Consider the following 12,359-nt stretch of genomic DNA (forward strand, 5'->3'; position numbering starts at 1 on the left):
GAAACAGAACAAATATGAAAATGTGGAGAGAGGAAATGAAACAAAACCACAGAAGAAGAAGTGCTGGGGATGATGGATGTGTGAGTGGAGATTGTTCTGCAAATAAACACAGAAAATGAAGAAACTTGAACAACCACAGTCTAAAAGTTTTACTCAGAGAGAGTCTTTGTGCTTCCTGACAGCTGATAAGTGCTGGAAAGTAACTAAGTACATTTACTCACAGCACTTTACCTTTACTACACTTTAGTATTTCCATTGTTTGCTACTTTATCCTTCTGCTTCTTCTACTTTAAATCACATTTTTACCTTAATTTTAAAATAAAACTGACTTCCATCACTTTTCTCGTACTGTCCGGTGTTTTATGCTCCTGTCTCTTTAAGGCCCCAGTCTCCTCCGATTGGTCAGCTCACACACGCCTGACCAACAACAGAGCAGCTGTGCTAAATCAGTTTCTTACGTGTCAAACTAGCCGCGAGGCATAAATCATGCAAATGTGTGACAAAGGTGACGTAGTGTGATGTCACAAAGTCGAGGAATCAAAGGCGGGACTGCTGACGAGGCGTTCAGGAGCAGTGTTTTCTGTGGGAGAGAGGAGTTTTTGTTGGTGCAGACTTCGACCTTTTAAAATTTTGGTTGAGTAGTTAGAGTAGGTACGTCAAACCACAATCTTTCACTCTGGTTGTGTCTGGTGCAGCTGCAACCTACTCAGCCGTTTAATTATGAGGATGTGTTACAAGTACCGGAGCAGAAGGAGACGGTGCTGATGAAGTGTTGTTGAGCATCACAGTTTTACTCCTACCTCTGTCTCAGAAAAAACCAAATCACTCAAGAACTTCTCCGGTGATCATAATTTCCTCCCAAATCAGAGCAACAAGAGAGAAGCGGTGTCATCGTTTCAGAGAGAGAGCGCATCGTCGTCTGTGTAGGAGTTGTTCTAACTTCGGTAATACATAACAGATACTTTCATCCGCTGATTCCCCTCCTTCATGTTCCCCTGGAGGTACTTCTGGGGGTACAAGTGCTGCACAGGTCGGAGCAGAAGGTCCTTTTTACAGAAATAACACCTAATAATTATTTTCTGTCTTCATCGTCTTCCTCTGTGAAGCATCCAGTAACAGAACGCTGCACAGATAACCTTTACTTCTGCCGACTGTAGCGTCGGTTACAGAGTTAAACACTGAATTATATAGGTCTGGTTCGATGCTGCAGCTCTCTAAAAATAACCTGAACCGCTCTCAGCACACTTGATTCAATGGGATCCATCGCTTCGTGAGGTGAAAAGAGCGCTTTAAAGAGAAGATACGCGCTTTTTCGTTCAGATCTGTCACTTAGGTGATGGTGGTTCTGGATGAAAGCCTCCGCTGAAGGCCTGAAAGTTCAACTAAAGAGCAGAACTTTTCTCTTTACAGAGTCAAACGTCCATTTTAAGTGTAGAGAAGTGATTAAGTGAGTTCATCACTCAGCAGCTCTGCAGTTTGGAGGACCCAGGCTGTAAAAGTCAGTTTCTCTTTTGTTCTGGTTTGACGCCGTAAATCATGTTTCAGAAGAGAAGTGTTGTTATGTTTCATTTTGGGAGAAATGAGGTTGACGAGGAGACAAACATCTAACATGATTTCTTTGTGTCTCTGCAGGAACGCCACGCTGACAGTCTGATACAGAACCAGCACTACCAGGTGTGTACACACGTCACAGCTTCCTGTTTGTTTGATTGTTTGTTTGTTTGTTTGTTTATTATGTGTACAGGTGGGTTTGTGTCTGAACGGCTCCAGCGTGGATCCAACATCGAGAAACACTTTTGACAGTATTTGTTTTTCTTGCTGAGAGTTAGATGAGAAGATCAACACTACTCTCATGTCTGTATAAATAACAAGACTGTTAGCTTAGCTTAGCATGAAGGTTGGCTACAGGGGAAAGAGCTTGCTTGGCTCTCTCTTAAGGCGAAAGACTCCACGTACTGTAACAGCAGTGGTGGTTAACAACTTTCTAAAACACAACGGACCACTAGCTGCGAGATAATTCAATGTCATCATCATAACATCGGAGAGTAAAGCTGCTGTAAGTGTCGTTTTAGCTAACATCCCGTCCATTTTGCAATCTCCTCCCTCCTCTCTACGTCACCACATCAACATGCAGCCGTAATCACTTCGTGGAGCTCTCTGTCCTGATTGGATAAAGTGGGCGATGATACCAGAAAATGTATTTTCTCTTTTACTGCAGTTACCGACCAAATGCTCCACAGCTAGAGCTATTTGACACTTGTATTAATGACAAAATATCACTCACAGCAGCTTTAAAATCAACTTAGCATTAGCGAGCTAGCTACATTTTCACCTACAGTACGTGCAGCTTGCTTCAGAGGTCTCAGTGTTTCAGGAGACAAGAAGAGTCTTTTCTAGAATTTGTCATAAAAAGCTTATTATAATCAGGAGTATCTTTATTGCATTGCAGTCAAAAAAGGCAGCTGAGGCCTCGTGCTGAACATCCATTTTGATTTTTTTTTATCAGTATAAATTAATAACAGCCACGGAGAAGATTCTGGACCTGAATAATTCAAATGTGACCAAGTGAGGAAGACAGAAGAGGAATTTAAATGTTATTTGACGCCATCTTTGTTGAGTGACGAGACGTCTGAGGTGTTACTGGAGGTTTGAGAGGAGAACATGTGGTCCAGTTTAACTGGTGATCTGTGAGACAGCAGAGAGGCCACACACACACACACACACACACACACACACACACACACACACACAGCTCCCTGTTGACCCACAAACTGCCTCTGAGTGTGTGTTTGTTAGTTGTGGTGTGTTTATCCAGCTGGTCCTCTCACACTGATGACAATGTCGAATGAATGATGTGAGGGTTCAGTGTTGAGTACGTGTGTGATGACTCTTCAAATTCACGATTTGATTGGATTCAATATTCAGGTCAGATTTTAGTTCATGATAAAGATATTAACGCGATATGTGTAGAAATGTGTCAAATCAAATCTATTTTAATCTTGTTTACTGTGTTTTGTCTCTTTTTTGGCAAATGAATGACCCTCAAAATACAAATATACAAGTGTGTAGAGGTGAAGAAAGAGTCCGCAACAAAAACAAATATATTCACAAACAAAAGAGGCTGAACGTCTTCTTCCATGAACGTACACAATATCAATATTTAATTGTTTAATAAATATTAATAATAACATTTTTTGAGCACTGTCATCTGGATTTGTAATGATCAAAATATTGTTGCTTTTACGTCCTGACAGCTCGACTTTTCAATAAGGTCAAATAATATTCATCCAAAAAAGAAAGATTAAAAGAGTTTAACAACAAAAGATAGAAAATCAATTTGTTACAAAGTTCAGTTTCTCAAATCTGTCCTGAGTGAACCCTCTTTCCAAAAAAAATCAATGAAGGATCTCTGAAAAAGAAAATAAACCCAACATCTGCTAACGCTAAGCTAGCTGTGTCGTCTCTGAAGTGTCTTTTTCCAAGTAGGAGAATCACAGCGCTGCCTTTCACATGCAAATCTCATTTCAATCCATTTTTTGAATTTAGAATTGAGAAATTAAGAATTGAAAATCATTAACACCCGTGTTGTCGAGCGTTGTCGGCTAATACAGCGAATTTAAGTCAGACCAGGAGTCTCATCAGAAAGAGCTTCATGACCTTTCAAGGATGACTTTTGTAGTTTTTAGAGATGTAGATGCAGATGTTTTCTCCTCTCAGCATCAGAAGCAGAGTTTTGAAACACGCTTCATTGTTTCCTGGCGGCTGTAGCTCCGATGTCCAGCTTTGAGCGAATCAAAACGAGACGGCGCTCTCGTCTTTTTGACACCTCGGCACTGGCAGCGACTCTCCGAGCGCGGCAGCGGTGCCAGTACTTTGTGTTTGGCAGCGCTGATTGTTACTTTGATACGCGTCCATGTTCTTAAGGATTGTTGTAGGAATCTGCCCTTCGCTTTCACAGAGCGAGTGCTGTGTTTTTTTTGGCAGAGGCGGAGAGTGACAGCACGCCAGACCGTCCCGTTTGGCAGTCACAGGTGTTGACTGTGGGAGGATGCAGTGTGTGTGTGTGTGTGTGTGTGTGTGTGTGTGTGTGTTGAATCGCCACCCACTGAGCACCAAATGCTGGTGAAATTTGTCTCCGCTCTTTAAATCAATGAGGGTCGTTGGCTGATTACTTAATGAGACAATAACATTTAAATGCATCAGTTGGTGGATTTATTCTGCTTTCTGTGAGCGATCAATGACGACTGAAACCGTGAATGTAAACTCACAGGGTTTTTATTTTAAGCCCCAGATAGCTGAGATGTAGCACTTTACTGTAACTTTCCTTAAATTCCCGTCAAAGTTTCCTGGAAAGAAACACATGAATGTTTTCACAGTTGTGTCACACAGCTGGTCTCAGCCTGCCTGAGCGTAGAAGATAAGGCACATTCATGTCATCCAGCTGCCATTAAAAGACAAAAAATAAAGCAAAACAATTTTAATAATTTTGTATTTTCAGACTTTTATGTGTACAAAAATCATAAATCAGTGATTAAAATATTCACCTTGATATACAGGTGAGTAATCAGAATAGATACGAGTTAAGTAGTCAGAGTTGCTTCTTTTCCAGGCTCTTGAAATGAACTTCAACTTCACCAGAAACAAATATTTTGATTGTTGAACATGTTTCAGGCTTTTGTAGCTATTTTAAGGGAAAATTGAGCCTCATAAATCATCATAAACTATAAAGTATAAACAACACAAACGCAAATGAGACCAAACAACCAAAGATGTTTGACCTTTAGACAAGAAAAGTTGCTCAAAGCCGTTATTATAGTTTTGTATTTTTAATTTATTACATTTGGATTTTTATTGTCAATTGTGAAGAATAAGTGAATTTGTTTATTTTTCACTGCTTTAAAATGTAGCAGCAGTTTCAGGATTAGTTTGTTTTTTGGCGTGTTTTTTTATGTATATCAGATATATACAGATATATCAAGGTCAAGGTCCCAGTCTCAGTAAAAAACATGCAGTAATGCCTCCTCAATCACTGGTTTAACCAAAATGATGTCCTGTATATTTTCATATTACTTGAGTTACTGTTGTTACAGGAATATTGTTTCAATCAGGGTTTTTTTTTTCCCGAGTCTAATTCTTTACTTACTAAAATCTTTTTTTCACTCCTAGTCCTAGTTTTTGTTTATTTTTAGTTAAATCAGCTGAAAGGGACTTCAATTTGTTGTTGCTTCTGGCGCCCCCTGTGGACAAAAGCTGTTTTTATGTCTTGTCCGACCCAGATGAGTCCATATCTGATTGAGAATTATTGTAATAGTTATTTAGTTAAAAGTTTCTTGTAGTATGTTTGACTATCATAACTTTAGTTTATAACAAACCTGTTTTTAGTCTGCGTATACAGTTTGTTATTCATGTTGATCGGAGGTTTCTTGTCAGTGCGAAGCGTGATTAAAAGTAAAGCGAACACACTGAATAAACAATAAACCAGCTGAAACTGAGCGCGTTACATAACCACAGTGACATGTCTCCCAACAGGAAGTGATCCGGAGCCTGGTGAAGAGGTACGTGGCGGCCATGATACGCAGCGCCAAGACGGACGAGGGGCTGACGGAGGAGAACTTTAAGGTGGGTGATTCCAGGACGAGCAGCTGCGGACACGTCGACGGCCTGAGGTCGTTAACAATAAGTTTAACATGAATCTGCAGTGAGTCGTTTTATTAGTCTGCAGAAACATCAGCTGCACAGCGTCTGTTTATTGTGTTTGTGTTGCGGTAAACAATGCAGGTTTAATTGATACCAAAGGCAGAGCCGTGCCTGCAAAGATTTATTAAAAGATTAAAAGATTTTTAATAGCTACCACCTGCCGAGTCTCGTCTGCTGCCCAGAATCTACAGCTCCGATCAATACCAACACAGGAGAGTTACTTTGCTTTTCCCAAATCTTCTGAGCTGTAATTTATTCCAAGCTCCCGAGTCTGTTTCCCATGATGCCTCTGGAGCCCAGCCTGGGCTTTGAAGTGGAAACTTCCTTTGGGGTTTTTTTTTTTTTTTTTTTTTAATGCAAAAACAACATCAGGTGCACATCGAGCTCAATCTCCTTCACACCCGGAGAGTGTTTGTGTGCGTCGACGTGAAGGATGAGTGGTCACAACGGGCAGCGGCGTGTTTAAAATGTGTAACTAACATCAGGTGCATGTTGAAGTAAATCAGGGTTTTACTCCCTGAAGAGTGGCGCGACTGAGTGCCACATTTGGATCCCATATGGCGAGTGAAAGAGAAAAAGTGACTGTATTCTCAAAAAAGGATTCAGGTTTGCTGGGTTGTTTGGCTCGTAGCTCTCTGTGTGGACAGAGAAGCAGAGTTACAGCAGAAGTAAACAGAGTAAATGTTTCTGTAGGCATTTATGTTAATTCTCTGTAAGGCTCAAGTCAAGTTGAGTGAAACATCAGCATTATTTCCCCCAGAAGCCTGAGACGCTGGTCAACAGACTGAACATGCTGCATGTTCGGTGAAAAGTTATCTTCAGAAACACGTTTCCCTGTGAAGAAGGGAAAATACGAGGAAACAAACAGCTCTCCTCACAGACTGTGCTTGGGCTGAAAAATGAAGCCAACGTGGAAGTACCTAAAACTGCAGTTCCTTGAACGGCCACTAGAGGGGCTGGCTCCAATTGCGAGTCAATCGCCATAAGAGCTCATGTTATAATGCCTATTTTACAGCAGAAATGGACATGTTCACAGCCTGGTACAAACAACACTTCTGGTCTCTACAGCCAATTTATCCCTTCATGACGACGGTAGTTTTATACAACTCACTCATTTAAATGATATTAAAGCTCAAAGTTACGCATTATTAAGGCCGCTTTGAGTGACAGCAAGCCATGTTCGTGGTGTTCATTCATTTTGGGGAATTTAATGCAAACATCAGACACATAATGTGTCTTTCTGTGAGGTTAATCGGACTAACAGACGGGAGGGGAGGGACAGACGGCTGTGTTTTGGATTAACGAGCGACCCTGTTAGCGTTAACCGACCAAGCAGCTGGAACGAACGAGCTCTAGAGGAGCATCTGGAGCCAGGAGAGCAAAGACCTTGTTTTTTTAGACTTTGGGATTAAAACATTTTGGGGAGAACCTCTACATCCTGTGTGAAGGACACACTGTTTCTTAATGACCTCAAACTTATCTTCGACATTTCCGTAGTTCTGTGCATCGGCCAGTATTTCACCGTCACCATAACATCTGTGATGGGTTAAATATTCTTTGCTCTGATTTACTCAGTTTACATTCATACAAAACAGAGAAAAGCAGCAAAATCCTCCCATTTGAGGATATTTGGCCTAAAAGACTAATCAATTATAATCCTTATTGTTGCAGCATTAATCATAGAAAGACTGTGAATAAAGACAGATGTGTGAAATGACGCATCAATTATAACGCTGTCCTCGTCTGTTCTGTGTTAATTAAATGCTGCACCTGATTAGCTGCAGAGTGGATTTTCTTTCATTTTTATTTAGCTTTTTTTGAAAGCGCTGCAACATAATCAGACACGTATCAAGGCCGTGGCAGCAAAGCCTTTAAAGTGAATCAGGTTTAAGTGAGTGAAGCAACTTATTTAGTTATATAAAATGAGTGTTTTCCCTCGACGGACCCCTCTCTCGTTTTACACTCACTTCCTCCACTTACCCATTCTCTCTCTTTCTCTTTTTTGCCTGTCTCTTGACCTCGATCTCCCTCTCTTCACCGCCGTCCTCCCGAGTCCTTACCCTCCTCTTCACCCGCTGCCTCTACAAATTGATGTTTCACCTCCCCTCTCTCATTCAGCCGGCAGTCTCAGCTCTTCCACTTCCCCTCCTCACCCTCTTCTTCTAGTCGCTCATGTTTTCCCCCGAATATCAGATATTTATTCCTTTTAAAGCTGCAGAACAAACGTTGCAGCCTTCCTGATATAGAATTCAATTTCCTGGCACAAAAAGTCAGTTTCATTTCAAGAGGAAATTTGACTTTTTAGTCGAAGTCAAACTGGTCTTATTATATTTTAATTTTTGCAGACCAATATTGACTTTCTCTTTCTTTCTTTCTCGACCTCTGAACTCTTCAGTCTCTCATCACGTATCTAAACATGAGTTCTCTCTCTCTGTCTCTTTGCAGGAGTTGAAGCAGGACATCTCCAGTTTCCGCTACGAGGTCCTGGATCTCCTCGGGAACCGCCGTCCTCCCCGGCGACATTACTCCTCCTCCAGCGAGACGGCGAGAGAAGACGGCGGCCTGGCCTTGGAGGATGACAGCGAATCGGGTGACGGTTGTGGAGGCGGAGGCCAGAAGTCGAAGGGCGTGACCTTCATGACCCCGCTGGAGGACGACAAGCAGCCGACGCCGCAGCTCGGCGTGTCCGCGTTGGTGCGCTCCATTTCTGGAATGACCCAGATAGAAAGAGGGGGCGAGGGTGACGACAGGGAGCTGGAGGAGGGCGTCGGATGGGGGGAAGAGGAGGAGGATGAGGAGGGGAAACCAAAGAGCAACGGGCTGAAGACAACCGTCATCCCTCCGTCCTCCACCAGCGTCCTGCCCTCCCCGTCTTCATCGTTCTCCTCCTCCTTCTCCTCATCACTCGCTCGCACGAGGAGTCGCCTGCAGCGCTTCTCAGCCCCGGGAACAAAGGCAGACTCATTCAAGCGCCTCTCCTATCTGTTCTCACGCTCCAAACGCAGAGCCCCGCCCATGCCCCTCCCCTTACAGTCCCCGCCCTCCTACACCATCTCCGACGGGTTGCTCCGCCCCCTGGGGAGCCACAGCCACTCCGACTTCGGACTCAGTGACGTGACCAGAAGCGAGACTCACCTGAACGAGGTGGGCCGCTCAGTCGACATCAATAACCCCTCGTTCTCCCCGCGGAGAACGAACGGGCGGGACTCGCTCCTGGCGCTGCCCCTCCCGCCCCCGTGCCCCTGCCAATCCCTGCACTGTGCTTCCAACATGTCCGAGTCCAGCTCGCGGCTCCTGGACTCCAGCGAGGACGTTTTCCAGGGCGGAGGCGTAGGAGGAGCGGGCGAGGGCGGCGTGGACGGAGGAGGGGGAAGAGGAGGGGGGGTGGGGGTGATGGTGATGGGCGGGTGGGTGGGACCGTGCGACGATGTCATAGAGGACAGCTGTGAGGTCATAGAGGACTCCGTCACCACACAGCTATAGGAGAGACGGACGACCGAACTGTTTTTCCTTTGTTTGTTTGCAAGCGGCTGAACACATTCAGAGGGAGAGAGACAGAGAGAGAGGTGGAGGAGGGGCGGGCGTCCAACGGAGTCTGTTCCGGAACTCGGCGGGAGGAGTTCCGGAACTCAGCAGGAGGAGTTCCGGAACTCGGCGGGAGGAGTTCCGGAACTCTGCAGCGGAATTCTAGAACGCGACATTTCAAACGAACGGAGCAGATGGTTCTGGAAACACCTGGGAGGACAACAGGGATCCTGAAATGGCAGGTGTTCATCGAGACAGTTTGACATGATCAAAGGCGTCATCACAGAAGACTTTCCAAAGCGCTTTGTCCAACTTATGTTTCGAAGACAGGAAAAGTCCGATCTTCCTAAATCCATGGTTGTGTCCTATCTCATCTTGTATCTTAAGAAATCCTAACTAGAACTTTAAGTTCTCGATCATCACTCGTTCTGTCGTGTCTGTCTGTGTTTAGACGAGGCTGCCCGTGTCTACAACAACGGCTATTTAACTTCACTTGTCATTGGCTAGCTAGCTTGTTACTCAAGAAAAGATGGCGCTCTGATTTGATGAGTCAGAGGCATTAATCGTGTTGATGGAGGAGATGTCAGGGATATTCTAAGCTAATAAGCTAATGTCTGTGTTAGCCTATCTAACAGGCTAACATCACTGTTAACTTCTCCAACAGGCTAACATTGGTATTAGCTTCTCCAATAGGCTGACAACAGTATTGGCTGCTCAACAGGCTGACAACAGTGTTAGCTTTACTTAAAGCTAACGCTAAATGTCATCCTAATCTGAGTTAAGATAGAATCACAGATTTAGGAAGTTTAAATAGTGAGAGCACACTATAGCGAGTGATGTACCAAGCTAACAGGCTACCGAATGAGCTAACTAGCTAGAGAATGAGGGAGCTACCAAAGTAACCTGCTTGTGAGCTAACATAACAATGAGTTAGCTAACTAGTAAGCAAGGTACCAAACTGGCTACTGAATGAGCTAACTAGCCAGAAAGTGCGGGAGCTACCGAGGTAACCTGCTCGCAAGCTAACACAACAATGAGTTGACCAAACTGAAGGATCTAGCAAGATAACTTTAAAGTTTTCAAGTGTCTCAGTGTGTATTTTATTGGAACTAGATTTAGGATTGCACGTGAGGCCCGCTTCATTTCCTCATCAGTGTCTCTTTTCCCTCTCTTGACTTTACACTGCGATAACATCACATGAATAGAAATAGCTTCTGTAGTCTCTGGGAGTGTTTCCAGAGTTTAAAAGTTCATCGCTCAAAGAGTAACGCTCGACTCGTCAGCAGATTCATGTTTGATCATGGTCCGTGGGGAAATGTTCTCAAACTTCTGAGGATCGCTTCACGTCCAAACTGTCTTTATAAACATCGGCCTTTTCTTTTCTTTTTAAAGGAGAGTTCACATTTTTCTTCTCGTCACTGGAAGATCCAAACACGCATGATTATTACGGAAATTACAAACAGCCGAAGTGACTCTTCAGTTGCTTTCTTTCCCTTTAACCAAAACTTCTGATCTGAATCGGATTAAAAAATGGAGTCACACTCTCGTTAGACCACTGGGATTTGAATGGAACTCACTTTACCACACTTCCAAAGGAAAACTGGACCGATGGATTAACTTTCCCTTTAACTCTGGGATCGGACGGATTAAACTCTGGGATGAAACGGACCGGGACGGAACCATCGCTCTGCTGTCGATAGCCTGCACCCTCTCTCTCTGCATCAACAAGGGCCAAGGAACTTTATTTTATCCTAATAACAGTTATACTAGTAATAATAATAACGATAATAATAATAATAAGAGACTTCTAATAATAGTAATGAGGACTATTCTGGTTTCTAAAGACTGTCTTTGCTTCTATTTGAGTTGCCTCAGATATCCTGGCTTCTCGTTCAGCTCTTCCTTAATAAGTACACTTTAACCTGATGAATGAAAACATGCGGTGATATTTATTGTGAGGGAGGACGGATGATGGATGATGGATGACGGATGATGGGTGAGCGCAGGGCGGGAACAAAAAGGAAAGGACGGAAGAAAAAGGAGCGAAGGTAAGACGAGAGAGGATTTCAGAAGGGGGGGAGACGAGTCGAAGTCGAGTTTGCCTTTCTATCTGGGAAATCTATTTTAAAGGGAAATTTCACCAGAATTTCATCATGTTTTCTTTTTTTTTTCCTTCTTTTTTTCTTTTCTTTTCCTTGAAGTGGCTCGGCGCGGCGACTTCAAACGGTTGGCATGAGCAGAGGCTGTTGAATTTTACTCTGGTTAATATACGACTGTCAGCGACGAAGTAGAGAAATTATGCATGTTTGATCAAAAAAAAAAACCACAGTTACCTGCAACACACACACACACACACACACACGCACACACACACACACACTGAAGCGATCAGCTGGTGTGATGAGTAGCTGCTGGCTGAACGTTTTGCCCTTTGTGATCCCTCCTGAGTCCTCACACATTATTATAATTCGTCCTCTCCTCCTCTAGACTTTGGTTTTCCCTCCGGCCTCACCACCAGCTGTCTTGGCAGCGACGGTGGCACAAAACCCGTCATTGAATCAACATCCCTAAAATGTCACGGTGTAACCATGGAGACCCACCCTGCAATCATAATGTCACGGGGCAGAGCCGGAGAGCTGCGAGGACGCTGCCGGGCATCCTGGCATCAGTGTTCAGTGATGATGACACCCGTCTCAGTTTTCTGTCATTTTCACATTGAAACAACAACAAATGTGTCAAATTGGACGTGACGACGTGATTTGGAGACTGAAAAATGCAAATAAAATCATCCATAGTGGCCAAATTAAAAGAATAATCCATCTTGAATGATACTAGAAAAACATGGATTAAGGTTTAAACGATGCAAAGCTCCGGGCGTTCAATCAATCGATGGTTTGATCTGTTAGCTCAGCCTCACAGCGAGGTAACTGATTTCTTCACAGATCAACAGAATCAGCGTCAGTGACACACTGTAGGTGAAGTTATTACAGCTTTAGATTGAAAATCAGGATTACATGTTCAGGCAGCGAGCGTCAGGAGAAGGATGTTACACAGAGAAGGTGAATAAAGAAAGTTCGGACCCGTCCTGCTTCCCAAAACACCGACACCGTCCCCCCATGCAGCTGATATCCACTCCA

The 12,359-nt window shown here is 43.7% G+C and overlaps 1 protein-coding gene across 1 annotated transcript in view; it reads left to right on the plus strand.

Annotated features, from left to right (window-relative positions):
* trpc5a (transient receptor potential cation channel, subfamily C, member 5a) overlaps positions 1-9,180 on the plus strand; it is a 59,593-nt gene extending 50,413 nt beyond the window's left edge. The window contains exons 15-17 of the mRNA XM_073475079.1: positions 1,633-1,674; positions 5,530-5,619; positions 8,143-9,180. Coding sequence (XP_073331180.1) covers positions 1,633-1,674; positions 5,530-5,619; positions 8,143-9,180 — 1,170 coding nt within the window. The remainder of the gene's footprint in view (positions 1-1,632; positions 1,675-5,529; positions 5,620-8,142) is intronic.
* The last annotated feature ends 3,179 nt before the right edge of the window (positions 9,181-12,359 follow it).

The sequence above is a fragment of the Pagrus major genome, chromosome 10, assembly GCF_040436345.1.
Source record: "Pagrus major chromosome 10, Pma_NU_1.0".
Taxonomy (NCBI): Eukaryota; Metazoa; Chordata; class Actinopteri; order Spariformes; family Sparidae; genus Pagrus; species Pagrus major.